The 14,986-nt window shown below is 43.4% G+C and overlaps 1 protein-coding gene across 2 annotated transcripts in view; it reads right to left on the minus strand.

Annotated features, from left to right (window-relative positions):
- Positions 1–2,060: 2,060 nt before the first annotated feature.
- Positions 2,061–14,986, minus strand: part of ropn1l (rhophilin associated tail protein 1-like) — a 60,383-nt gene continuing 47,457 nt past the window's right edge. For both annotated transcript variants that reach the window (XM_055650899.1, XM_055650891.1), the window contains one exon: positions 2,061–2,423. In XM_055650899.1, coding sequence (XP_055506874.1) covers positions 2,339–2,423 — 85 coding nt within the window. In that variant the 3' untranslated portion in view covers positions 2,061–2,338. The remainder of the gene's footprint in view (positions 2,424–14,986) is intronic.

Consider the following 14,986-nt stretch of genomic DNA (forward strand, 5'->3'; position numbering starts at 1 on the left):
AACGATTATTGTAAAGCCAGAGGAAGTAATAACATACCATTACATCATCAAGGCAGCACAATCCAGGATACAATGACTCTGCCCCGTTGATTGAAAACAAATCCTAGACATTCCTGAATTTCCACAAACTTGCTGGATTGTCATGTCCATAGAAGTTATCTGTAAGTCATTAGGCATGGATGGTTGTGTGGTCCCTGCTGCTTGGGAAAAATTACCAAACATCTGTTGGTAGTGGTGAAAATACTGGTTCCCATCAGTGAGAATTGTAGAAGGAACCTTTCAAGTTGGAAGGTGCAAAATATTTGCCATGTTGTCGGACATGCAGGCATAGAACTGGTCATTGCAACTCTTTTTCTTCATTTATTGGTCAAAGAAATGTACATTTTTTTTCAGATTAAATTGCCTCAGTATTTTACAAGGAATGAATGAGGATATAGGTAAAACAATATGTAACCTAACCCATAAAAATGCAAATGTTTTCATATATGTGAGCTGAAGAAAGATTTTTTTAAAACTTCTAATCAAACTCTATAAAAGGTTATAATGTATATGTGGCCAGAAGCAGTGTTCAGGTAGCTGTTCTCATAGAAACATAGAAAATAGGTGCAGGAGTAGGCCATTCAGCCCTTCGAACCAGCATCGCCATTCAATATGATCATGGCTGATCATGCACAATCAGTATCCGTTCTCTCTTTTTCCCTATATCCCTTGATTCCTTTAGTTCCAAGAGCTAAATCTAACTCTCTCTTGAAAACATCCAATGAATTGTCCTCCACTGCCTTCTGTGGCAGAAAATTCCACAGATTCACAACTCTCTGGGTGAAAAAGGTTTTCCTCATCTCAGTCCTAGATGGCCTACCCCTTATATGTAAACTGTGACCCCTGGTTCTGGACAACCCCCAACATCAGGAACATTTTTCCTGCATCCTTAAGAATTTTATGTTTCTATAATATCCCCTCTCATTCTTCTAAATTCCAGTGAATACAAGCCCAGTCGACCCATTCTTTCATCATATGTCAATCCCGCCATCCCGGGAATTAACCTGGTGAACCTACGCTGTACTGCCTCAGTAGCAATAATGCCCTTCCTCAAATTAGGAGACCACAACTGCACATAATACTCCAGATGCAATCTCACAAAGGCCCTGTACAATTGCAGTAGGACCTCTTGCTCCTAAACTCAAATCCTCTCACAATAAAGGCCAACACGCCAATAGCTTTCTTCACTGCCTGCTGTACCTGCATGCTTACTTTCAGTGACTGATGTACAAGGACACCCAGGTCTCGTTGCACCTCCCCTTTTCTTAATCTGACACCATTCAGATCTGAAGGGTCTCGACCTGAAACGTTTCCAGAGATGCTGCCTATCCCACTGAGTTACTCCAGCATTTTGTGTCTACCATTCAGATAATAATCTGCCTTCCTGTTCTTGCCACCAAACCTCACATTTATCCGCATTATACTGCATCTGCTATGCATCTGCCCATTCACCCAACCTATCCAAGTCACCCTGCAGCCTCATAGCATCCTCCTCGCAGCTCACACTGCCACCCAGCTTTGTGTCATCTGCAAACTTGGGAGATGTTGCATTTAATTCCCTCTAAATTGTTAATATATATTGTAAATAGCTGGGGGTCCCACCGCTGAGCCTTGCGGCACCCCACTAGTCACTGCATAAGATCATTTAAAAGTTGTATGACCTAAGGAAACTGGAGTAAATGTTTTATTTAGTGCACTTAATTTTATTACATCTTAAAATCAATTTACACAAAGTTTCAGATTTCAACACAAACCAGCAGTCATATGGTCGAAGAATAGATTAACATGGAATTTACGATGGAAATGTGAGCTATTCATCTTAATTGGACAATGCACACAATGTTTTCCATTCTACTTCAGTTAACCCCATCAGTAGACTTCTATTCCTTTATCTTGTTTGTACATATAGTTCTGTTTACAAGCATCATCTCCTCTCACTTCTACTATTTCATTCTACTAGCATATTTCAAACAATTTTCTGGATAAAGAAGTCTCTTTAAAAATTGTATTCCCTGCATTTACCCGTGGTTATCTTACAGTTATGGTCATTTGTTTTGGAATCCCTCAAATGGAGGCAATATCAAATATTTGCATTGCTATCTTCTTTAAAAAATCCTCAGAATGTCCTGAAATGCTTTCCAACAAATACTTTTAAACCACAATATTAAGCGAGTAGTACAAAAACAAACACCTTTGGAAAACATGTATTTTATTAAGCATTATCAAATTATCGTAAAAGATTGTAAGAAAGATGTTACTTGTTTTCTGTGATACGTTCTACTTTTAGACACCAGGTGTTTTATTGAGGTGTTTCATTTTTCTTTGGATCTTTAACTTGCAAGTGTTTGAAATTTCTGGGTTGTATCAATCCACCTTGTTTTTCTCTGTAAAAAAAGTCACAAAAGGATTGTTATTAATAAATACTCTAAGCTAGTCCATATGATTTAAAACCCCACCTTCAAATGCTCAATCTACATTTTTATTCTCCAGATTTCCTGTACTTACTATATTATTCAGTTTGGATACAAAACTTTTCATTGTACCTCGGGACATGCAACAATAATAAATAAACCTAAACCTAAAATACCAGATTAAAGATATTCTAATTAAGCCTTTTATAATAAACTAGACCAAGTGGGACCCATTGGGCTCTGTCCCCCAATGCGGGGGGGGGGGCGCGGCGTCACACGGGAGGGCCCATCCCCCACTCCGTCAACTCTCATAGCTTGTGTATTGGCAGCAAAGATTACAATGTGATGTCATTTTCAGTTGTCGGAATGTTCACGGCATCTTGTGTAAGTGAGATCCCATTGTGATTGGAGAATTGTGTGAGGTGCCATTGTGACATCATCACTGGAAGCTGCTAGAAAAGTCTCACTCTCATAGTTATTATTCCCAAAGTTTACTTTTTTAAAAACTTTAAATATCAATAACGTGAAATATAACATCAAATGTGAAGAAACTTGATACGAACGACCACAAGAAAAAGCTGAGTAAGATGGCTGCAAAAATTGTCCCGCTATTGTGTGCCGTTTTGGCCTAGCTCCTGAGATCACAGACAAACAAGACAAGACTTTTAGTATTATATAGATAGACAGATAAGCAAATGATAATTTTCTTTAATTTGTTAGAACTAACATGTTCTCACAGATATGTTCCATTCTTTCTAACAGCACAGGATGAAATAGTAGCAAACAAAGATGACAAAAGAGTGGTCCAAAGAGGAAAGACTTTAGAAGGGAATTCCAAAGCTGATGACCTAGGTTGCAAATTACATAATTGACAATGTTAGATTGATGAAAGTGGGAATGGGTCCACAGAGGCATTCAGATTCTGTTGAACTGCCGGGATGGAATAGGTTTAAAGACAATAAGAATGGTGGAATATTTTAAAACACAAATCAGAATTTTAAAATCAGAACAGTGCCTAACCAGGAGCCGGAGTATCACAGCAGCTCAAGGGTTAAAAGGGAATGTGATGTGTGCGAAAGTACTGTTCACTGCAATCTATTGTGTGATAGTTACATGGGCAACAAATTGAGACATGCTGAAAGACGCTATATAAAGGGTGGCACAGTGGCACAGAGGTAGAGCTACTGCCTCACAGCACTAGGTCCCAGGTTTGATCGTGACTATGGTGTTGTCTATGCGGATTTTGCACGTTCTCCCTATGACCGCGTGGGTTTTCTCCAGATGCTCTTTTCCCCCACATTAGTTAATTGGCTTCTTTACATTATCCCTAGTGTGTAGGATATATAATTATTGCATGGGTGATCGATGGTTGTCGTAGACTAGGGGGGCCAAAGGTCCTGTTCTCACACTAGTTTCTCTAAACTAAACTAAAAACATGTGTTGGAAAGAATCGTAGATGCTGGTTTATACCAAAGATAGAATAAAATTGCTGGAGCAATTCAGCGGGCCAGACAGCATCTCCAGAGAAAAGGAATAGATGACATTTCGGGTTGAAGCCCTTCTTCAGATAGTATGAAGAAGGGTTCCGACCCGAAACATCTTCAAAATACATGTCCTTGCTTATTTTCTCATTGCAAGCATGCTCCTCCTGGCTTGATCCCAATGCCAAAATAACATTATTGATATCCCACCAAACTTATCCAGTCCTTCTCTTGGATCTATCCAAGAAATAGACAATAGAAACATAGAAAATAGGTGCAGGAGTAGGCCATTCGGCCCTTCGAGCCTGCACCGCCATTCAATATGATCATGGCTGATCATCCAACTCAGTATCCTGTACCTGCCTTCTCTCCATACCCCCTGATCCCCTTAGCCACAAGGGCCACATCTAACTCCCTCTTAAATATAGCCTATGAACTGGCCTCAACTACCCTCTGTGGCAGAGAGTTCCAGAGATTCACCACTCTCTGTGTGAAAAAATAGGTGCAGGAGTAGGCCATTTGGCCCTTTGAGCCAGCACCGCCATTCAATGTGATCATGGCTGATCATCCACAATCAGTACCCCGTTCCTGCCTTCTCCCCATATCCACTGACTCCGCTATCTTTAAGAGCTCTATCTTGCTCTCTCTTGAAAGTATCCAGAGAACCTGCTTCCACCGCCGTCGGGGGAAGAGAATTCCACAGACTCACAACTCTCTGTGAGAAAAAGTGTTTCCTCGTCTACGTTCTAAATGGCTTACCCCTTATTCGTAACCTGTGGCCTTTGGTTCTGGACTTCCCCAACATCGGGAACATGTTTCCTGCCTCTAGCGTGTCCAAACCCTTAATAATCTTATATGTTTCAATAAGATCTCCTCTCATCCTCCTCAACTCCAGAATATACAAGCCCAGCCACTCCATTCTCTCAGCATATGACATTGATGCCATCTCGGGAATTAACCTTGTAAATCTACGCTGCACTCCCTCAATAGCAAGAATGTCCTTCCTCAAATTATGGGACCAAAACTGCACACAATACTCCAGATGTGGTCTCACTAAGACCCTACACAACTGCAGAAGGACCTCTTTGCTCCTATACTAAACTCCTCTTGTTATTAAAGGGCAACATGCCATTCGCTTTTTTCACTGCCTGCTGTACCTGCATGCTTACTTTCGTTGACTGATGAACAAGGACCCCCCAGATCCCGTTGTACTTTCCCTTTTCCCAACTTGACACCATTTAGATAGTCTTTAAGTAGGAACTGCAGATGGTGGAAAATCGAAGGTAGACTAAAGTGCTGGAGAAACTCAGCGGGTGCGGCAGCATCTATGGAGCGAAGGAAATAGGCAACGTTTCGGGCCGAAACCCTTCTTCAGACTGATGTAGGGGGTGGGGGGGGGGGGGGGGTGGGGAGAAGAAAGGAGTAAGGAAGAGGAGGAACCCGAGGGCTGTGGGAGAGCTGGGAAGGGGAGGAGACAGCAAGGGCTACCGGTAATTGGAGAATTCAATGTTTATGCCGCTAGGGTGCAGACTGTCCAAGCGGAATATGAGGTGCTGCTCCTCCAATTTCCAGTGGTGCTCACTCTGGCCATGGAGGAGGCCCAGGACAGTAAGGTCAGATTCGGAATGGGAGTTGATGTGCTGAGCCACAGGGTATCAGGTTGGTTATTGCGGACAGAGCGGAGGTGTTCGGCGAATCGATCGCCAAGCCTACACTTGGTCTCACCGATGTAGGTCAGCTGACATCTAGAGCAGCGGATGCAATAGATGAGGTTGGAGGAGGTGCAGGTAAACCTCTGTTGCACCTGGAACGATTGCTTGGGTCCTTGAACGGAGTCGAGGGGGGAGATAATCTTGAACGGAGTCGAGGAGGTAGGGCGATCGTTTCGCCGAACACGTCCGCTTGGTCCGCATTAACCAACCTGATCTCCCGGTGGCTCAGCACTTCAACTCCCCCTCCCATTCCGTATCCGACCTCTCTGTCCTGGGCCACCTCCATGGCCAGAGTGAGCACCACCGGAAATTGGAGGAGCAGCTCCTCATATTCCGCTCGGGCAGTTTGCACCCTAGCGGAATCACCACCCCCCCCCCCCCCCCCCCCCCCCCCCCCCCACCCTACACCCTACATCAGTCTGAAGAAGGGTTTCAGCCCAAAACGTTGCCTATTTTCATCGCTCCTGAAATGCTGCTGCACCCGCTGAGTTTCTCCAGCACTTTTGTCTACCATTTAGATAGTAATCTGCCTTCCTGTTTTTGCTACCAAAGTGGATAACGTCACATTCATCCACATCAAACTTCATCTGCCATGCATCTGCGCACTCACCCAACGTGTCCAAGTCACCCTGCATTCTCATAGCATCCTCCTCACAGTTCACACTGCCACCCAGCTGTGTGCCATCTGCAAATTTGCTAATGTTACTTTGAATCCCTTCATCTAAATCATTGTTGTATATTGTAAATAGCTGTGGTCCCAGCACCGGGCCTTGCGGTACCCCACTAGTCACTGCCTGCCATTCTGAAAGGGACCCGTTAATCCCTACTCTTTGTTTCCTGTCTGCCAACCAATTTTCTATCCATGTCAGCACACTACCCCCAATACCACGTGACCTAATTTTGCCCAATAATCTCATATGTGGGACCTTATCAAATGCTTTCTGAAAGTCCAGGTACACTACATCCACTGACTCTCCCTTACCCATTTTCTTAGTTACATCCTCAAAAAATGATTTCCCCTTCGTAAATCCATGCTGACTCGGACCGATCCCGTTACTGCTATCCAAATGTGCCGCTATTTCATCTTTTATGATTGACTCCTGCATCTTCCCCACCACCGATGTCAGGCTAACTGGTCTATAATTCCCTGTTTTCTCTCTCCCACCTTTGTTAATAAGTGGGATAACATTAGCTACCCTCCAATCCACAGGAACTGATCCTGAATCTATAGAACATTGGAAAATTATCACCAATGCGTCCACGATTTCTAGAGCCACTTCCTTAAGTACCCCGGGATGCAGACCATCAGGCCCTGGGGATTTATCAGCCTTCAGTCCCATCAGTCTACCTAGCACCATTTCCTGCCTAATGTGGATTTCCTTCAGTTCCTCCGTCACCCCAGATCCTCTGGCCACTACTATATCAGGAAGATTGTTTGTGTCCTCCTTAGTGAAGACGGATACAAAGTACCTGTTCAACTCATCTGCCATTTCCTTGTTCCCCATAATAAATTCACCTTTTTCGGTCTTCAAGGGTCCAACTTTGGTCTTAACTATTTTTTTCCTCATCACATACCTAAAGAAGCTTTTACTATCCTCCTTTATATTCTTGGCTAGCTTACCTTCGTATCTCATCTTTTCTCCCCGTATTGTCTTTTTATTTATCTTCTGTTGGCCTTTAAACATTTCCCAATTCTCTTGCTTCCCGCTCATCTTTGCTACGTTGTACTTTTATTTTTATACTGTCCCTGATCTCCCTTGTCAGCCACGGTCGTCCCTTCCTCCCCTTGGAATCTTTCTTCCTCTTTGGAATGAACTGATCCTGCACCTTCTGTATTATTCCCAGAAATACCTGCCATTGTTGTTCCACTGTCATCCCTGCTAGGGTATTTGTCCAGTCAACTTTGGCCAGCTCCTCCCTCATGGCTCCATAGTCCCCTTTATTCAATTGTAACACCAACACCTCCGATTTACCCTTCTCCCTCTCCAATTGTAGATTAAACTTGCCCATATTATGGTCACTACCTCCTAATGGCTCCTTAACCTCAAGTTCCTGTATCAAATGTACTTTGAGTGAGTTCACAGGAAACTAGTGGCACTCCTCATTCTCCAACAATAGGTGGTCACCATGGTCCAAAGATAAATGCTTTACATTGGGAGCAATAATATCAATGCTTATTCATTTATTGGTGTATGTTAGTGAATATGTAGTGCTCAGTGAACGACTGCTAATGTTTACAAGCAAACTATAAAAATCGATCCGGACTTTAAACAGGATAGACATGTGTAGGAAGGAACTGCAGATGCTGGTTCACACCAAAGATAGACACAAAATGTTGGCGTTACTCAGTGGGACAGGCATCATCTCTAGAAAAGGGGAATGGATGACATTTTGTGTTGAGACCCTCCTTCGGACTGAGAGTCAGAGAGAGGGAGACAGGGAAGAAGGGTAAACAGGATATTTTCTCAATTTTCTTCATAACAGATTAAAACATCTCTAGTTAAGAATTAAATTCAGGCAGCGATCACTCACAAGATTACTACAAAAACCTGCTGATTTGCTGACCTGTCTTTGGGGGAAAAAAATCAACGTTAGGAAAGTTTCAAATGCGAGATACAAGGGTCATTCCTCAATTTAGAGTTTTGTGTTATTGAACTGATGCAATATTAAACTTTTTGCTGTAATGTAATTGAGAGGAATCACGACAAGCAGCTTATGGAGATGTTCATATATGTAAACAGCCTTTTGAATTTGTACTGAGTGTACTGGGTGTTTTAAAGCATAATGCGGGCAACTTTGGACAAGACGATGGATTCAGGATAGAGTTCTAAGAATACATTCAGAACTGCTGGTTAACATGCTAAACGAGAAGAGCCAATTCTTGATGCTACTGCCAGTTGTATCCCAGAGATTCGCAAGCAAAGGCCTACATTTTGTTCATCTTGTCAATGCCTTCACGTGGTGGAGAACGTGACGTGTCACTGTGGCCAATATATCGCCTCTGGTACTTGATAAGTGTTAAATTGGTGTTATCACCAACTTCGTAAAATTATCTCCATACCACATATTTTGTCTGTGGAACTAAATGCTTGGGTTTCTTATTTGATTCACAATGCTTGATAGCTGATATATTTCCTTTCACTACTCAGAAACTGAAGTTGCCCCGACTGGGTGGAAGCTGGATCATGCACCCTCAGTTTGCTGACATAAAGGCACAAACTGTTGCCATCATGGCTATGGGCATCATTCTTGATAAGAGAATGTGGGATAATACACTGGTGCACTAACCTGCAAATTACCAGGGTTGCTGATTGAAAGATACAGCATGGAACAGGCCCTTCGGCCCACTGAGTCCATGCCGACCATCGATCACATGTTCACATTATTGTTATGTTAGACCACTTTCACCTCCATTCCCTGCATACTAGGGGCAGTTTCACAAATTAACCTACAAACTCGCAGTTCTTTGGGATGTGGGAGGAAAATGGAGCACCTGGAGAAAACTTATGTAGTCACAGGAGAACTTGCAAACTTCACACAGACTGCATCCGAGGTCAGGATCGAACCTGGATTTCTGGAGCTGTGAGGCAGCAGCGCTATTAGCCGAGGTGCTGTTGAGTTCCTTTACTATTACAGAGTAGCCAGCGAGGTTGTTGCTCATGCTCGGAAAGCTCATTGCAAAACTGGGCCTTCCAGACAAACTGAAATTCAGTAGCCAAGACCAGCCAAGTTGCAATACACAAGCATCCCTTTTCCTGGTCTTTATAGGTCATTGAACCAACAATCTCAATTTATTACTAAGATCTGCTAGCTATTGTGGGCAGACCTCTAATCAATGCAGTGATAAATGGTGCAATGATTCAGAACTTAGCCTCTGGACCCGCTGAATTACTCCAAATCCTGTAACTGCACTGCTTGTTTCTCTCCAAATTAGGTGAAAAAAAGATGAATTCTTCTATGAGAATCCCGTTAGGTCTCAAATTCTGTACACCACTATTGCCTGAAAACCTCTAAGAGACCATTTTTCTGCAGCAGATTTCAACAGCAACTTCAATTCATGGCTTGCCCTCACACCGTCGGGTAAAAACACATTCCCATGAACTGCACAAACGCTAGCAGCCCTCAAGCGAGACATAATTACTGAAAGAGTTTTGATCTAGACCTCATCTTTTCATCATACCCAATAATAATCATAAATTATAGTATTATACAGCATAAAAGTGGACCCCAGCTCAATGTGTTCATGCTGACTTTCTTATACCCATCTATTCTTATACCATTAAGTCCATATCGTTTGGTAATTTACCTATTCAAGTGTATATCTAAAAATGTCTTTTCAACATTATGATTGTATCAGATTCCAACACCTCCTCTGGCAGCAAGTTCCATATATCAACCACTCTGTGCACTTTCACCTTAAATCCCTTTAAAAGCCCCTCCTCTCACCACATGCCATCTTTTTGTTACCACTAACATGGTAAAAAGATTATGACCATCTATCCTATCCATTCCTCTTACTAGCTTCTTCTTCTTCTTCTGTCGTATGTATTTTAGACCTGCAGCTCCGTTGAGGCGAGCCAGGCCAACGTGTCATCGTCCAGGTCAATCAGACCTCGTTCACCATTGGGTGGCCGGTGTTTGGGGCAACGGGTGACGATGTGCTCCACTGTCTGTGTTGGGTCCCCACACTCGCAGGAGGCGCTGTCCACGAGGCCCCACCTCTTCATCGCTACTCCATAGCGTCCAATGCTTGTCCTCAAGCGGTTGAGGATTGTCCACTGCTTTCAGGGAAGGTCCTGGCCAGGGACGTCCATGGGGTCATCGATGTAATGGTGTAGCCAAGATGGTTGCGCTGACTTCCACTGGTCTCTCCATATCGTCTTGACCCAGGCGGCCTTAGAAGCATCATCCGGTGTTGTGCAGAGCAGCTCTTGGCCTTGCGTGGCAAAGGGGCGCTGTGATTTGAGGCGCACACGTCGTGGTGTCTCTATGACGATCTGATGGAGGAGGTGGGATTCATTGGTCTGTGCCTTTCGAGAGAGGGCCAGCGTGGCTGCTTCTCATCTGATGTTGGCCGGGGCGATGCCAGCGAGGACGGGCAGTTGGTTTACTGGGGTGGCTCGTAGACATCCGGAGACAGTCTGCAGGGCGCTGTTGAGGGCAGCATCCAGCTTCTTGGCGTGAGGGCTACGGCATCAGACCGGGGCGCAGTACTCAGCGGCTGAGAACACTAGGGCCACTTTGGACATGCGCTGTGTCTTTGTCGTGGCTCCCCATGTGGTGCCGGCTAGGCGGCGTATCAGTGCGGCACGGGCACTTGTCTTTGCCTTGGCACCTTCCAGGTGTTGTTTGAATGACAACGTTCTGTCGAGCTTCACACTGAGGTACATGGGGACGGGCTGGGACCGTAACCGGGCGTTATCCACCGTGACGTTCATCTCGCCGGTCACTTCCCTGTTGTTGAGGTAGAACATTGAAGATGTTGTCAAGTCAAGTTTATTTGTCACATACACGTACGAGATGTGCAGTGAAATGAAAGTGGCAATTGTCTGACCCATGCTGAGCTTGAGGTGCCAGTTCCTCAGGTGTGAAGACAGGATGTTCATGTCTTCAGAGAGGCCCTCTTCTGCTGCTTCCCAGGATGGATTAGAGTAGGATGGCCAGGTCATCAGCATAGCCATACTTCATTGACTGGGTTGCAGGCAGGTCATGGATGTAGATGTTGAACAGCATTGGTGCCAGCACTGAGCCCTGTGGGACGCCGTCCTTGCGTTTCCTCACCTGCTGCATTGCTCGTTGCTGGTGTGTAGCCTGAAGCTGCTGTTGCTCAACATCTCCATGATGAAGCTCACCATGTGCTTGTCTGGGATGGTTTCCAGAAGCTTCATGTGTAGTCCACGCAGCCACACAGTATCATATGCAGCTGTGAGGTCCAAGAAGACAGTGCTGTCTTCTCTTACTAGCTTATTACACGGTCAATGATGTCACCCCAGTTTTCTTTGCACCAGGGAAAAGAAGACGAGCCAATTCAATCTCTCCCTGGCAACATCCTTGTTAATCTCCTCTGCACCTACTCCAGTGCAACCACCTGGACTAAAGTGACAATACCTGAATGTCTAATTACAGTGCTTATAAAAAGTAGCAAGATAACACTCCAACTTTTATACTTTATCCCCAAACAAGGCATGTTAATGCAGTGATTAACTTTAAAACGTCAATGACAGAGATGCTGCAGAAACCTTTGAGTTCCTCCTGAAATAATAAAGCTTTGTTCTCTTGTCTCCAAAGCATCAATGCAAGCTAAAGATCAGCTGCATATGGAGAACAGTTAATGTGTTCACTCACAAAAGCAAAAATAAAACAGAAAATGCTGTACAAAATAAACCCGGCAGGTCAGGAAGAACTGTGACTAGACCGTGACGTACTGCTTTAATGATTCAATTCAATAAGTTTCAGGTGAAAAGTTATCAACTAGAAACATTAACTGTGTTTCTCTAAAGCTGCTGCCTGATATGCTAGGATCCAAGGGGGACCTGATGTTGAATTAGTACAGTACACATTTTGGAGGAAAAAGTACAACACAAAAGAGACCTCCTTGTGATCTCTATGGATATAGATTTATTGATTAAAATAACTTAAAATGATCAATAGTAGATGAAAGTCAAATCTCATAATCAATCCTTTTGACAAACTCTCTGTTGATTGAACTTCTGTAATGAATCTGAAACAGCAAACTGGTCAATTATGCATGTTGTGGGATAGGTGTGAGCAGGTACTGTGATGCACTATGTAGCACAGTCACACGAAAATGTGGTTGGGTTAATGGAGAACTAGAAATAGCAGCTGTTGGCTTAAATGTAATTGTCTGATTCAGAATCAGTCCTTTAATTAATTTTATCATATTGAGAAACGCAATTAACAGTTGAGAAATGCATATGCTATATAAAGAAGTGTTCTCGTATATGAAGGAAGTATTTTAGAACAGCAGCAGTTTACACAGAGCTGTCAAATTTGTAATCCTCTTCCTCTTGCGTATGGTGTGCACAGCCTAAAGTTGTAGGTCAACTTGTTCTATTTGATCTATTTGTTTGTGCACGTCAGGTTGATTGCATTAGTCGAAACAGGGTGGACCACGCGAAGGTTGCAATCTCCCACAAATTTTTAATGACTGAGCTAAATGTTTGAAGATCAACCACTATGGGCATGGAAGGTTCAGAAGGAACTCACCGATCTAATTCATTTACTGTGTGAATTTAAAATCAGAAGCCTGGAAATTTGATTGAATCTCACTAATCATTCTGGCACTGTATGACCAATTGTAATTTTGTACTGTGATCGTGAGATGGTGACCTTACACTGCTTGCGGCATGGAATCACATAGTTCACTTGCCAGTGTCTGCCACACAGTCATAGTCATATAGTGTGGCCCAACTTGCCCACACCAGCCAACATGCCCCAGCTACGCCAGTCCCACCAGCCTGCGTTTGATCCATATCCCTCTAAACCTGTCCTATTCATGTATCCGTCTAACTGTTTCTTAAATGTTGGGATAGTCCGAACCTCAACTACCTCCTCTGGCAGCTTATTCCATGCATCCAACACCCTTTGTGTGAAAAAGTTACCCAAGGGGTAATCTGAGGGGTAAAGGTTACTCCTCGGATTACTTTTAAATCTTTTCCCCTTCACCTTAAACCTATGTCCTCTGGTCCTCGGTTCACCTACTCTGGGCAAGAGACTCTGTGCATCTACCTGATCTATTCCTCTCATGATTTTATACACCTCTATAAATTCACTTCTCATCCTCCTGCACCAGGGATTATAGTCCCAGCCTACTCAACCTCTCCCTTTAGCTCACACCCTCTAGTCCTGGTAACATCCTCCTAAATCTTCTCTGTATCCTTTCCAGCTTGACAACATCTTTCCTATAATATTATGCCCAGAACTGAACACAAGACTTTAAATACAGTCTCACCAAGGTCAATGTTAGACTTCCAAAAATGCAACACATTATATTTCTCTGTATTAAATTCCATCAACCATTCCTCATCCCACCTGCCCAATCGATCCAGATTTCACAACCATCGTCACTGTTTGTAATACCACACACTTTTGTATCATCATCAAAGAAAATGTGCAGAAATGGCTTCAACTTTCATGGACCATCGACTTGTCACACATTCTGCCAAACTTCCCTAAAAGGATGAGGGTTCTTTAATGCAAAATGTGGATGTTTTAGTCACGGCCTGCAGCACGACTATGAGCAGAAGGAGAGGGCACAAAGTTAAGACACGGAGAAGGACAACTGCCAGGACAGTATCACCCAATAGTCTTCAAGAAACAATACCCCTATTACCACATGGCCATATATAAGGGTTTCTGAAGGCTAACATTCTCAAAATAATTCATTACTAAGATCTTCTGGCTATTATGGGCAGATCTTCAATCACTGCACTGACAAAGGGAGCAATGATTCAGCACTTAGCCTCTTGAGGATTTCACACAATAGTGATATACAAAATTTGACACCTAGTGGAATTCTCTAGTGAAATATAAGATACGCTTTTGGTATGCTAGCCTTTATAAATCAGAGCATTGAGTATAGAAGCTGGGATGTAATGTTAAAATTGTACAAGGCATTGGTGAGACCAAATCTGGAGTATGGTGTACAATTTTGGTCGCACAATTATAGGAAGGATGTCAACAAAAATAGAGAGAGTACAGAGGTGATTTACCAGAATGTTGCCTGGGTTTCAACAACTAAGTTACAGAGATAGGTTGAAAAAGTTAGGTCTTTATTCTCTGGAGCGCAGAAGGTTAAGGGGACTTGATAGACTTCTTTAAAATGATGAGAGGGATAGACAGAGTTGATGTGGACAAGCTTTTCCCTTTGAGAATAGGGACGATTCAAACAAGAGGACATGACTTCAGAATTAAGGGACAGAAGTTTAGGGGTAATATGAGGGGGAAGTTCTTTACTCAGAGAGTGGTAGTGGTGTGGAATGAGCTTCCAGTGGAAGTGGTGGAGGCAGGTTCGTTGGTATCATTTAAAAATAAATTGGATAGGCATATGGATGAGAAGGGAATGGATAGTTATGGTATGAGTGCAGGCAGGTGGGACTAAGGGAAAAAAAGAAAAAGTTGTGTCGGCACGGACTTGTAGGGCCGAGATGGCCTGTTTCCGTGCTGTAATTGTTATATGGTTATAATAAAACGAGCAGTGCAGTTATAGGATTTGACCAGATACTGGGCTTTGGATGGGTGAGGCAGCATCAGATTCACGCATGTGTTGAGGGTTCCACATGTGAGTCTTCTCACATATTTCTTCAATAGAAAAGATGATCAC

The sequence above is a fragment of the Leucoraja erinacea genome, chromosome 2, assembly GCF_028641065.1.
Source record: "Leucoraja erinacea ecotype New England chromosome 2, Leri_hhj_1, whole genome shotgun sequence".
Classification (NCBI taxonomy): domain Eukaryota; kingdom Metazoa; phylum Chordata; class Chondrichthyes; order Rajiformes; family Rajidae; genus Leucoraja; species Leucoraja erinaceus.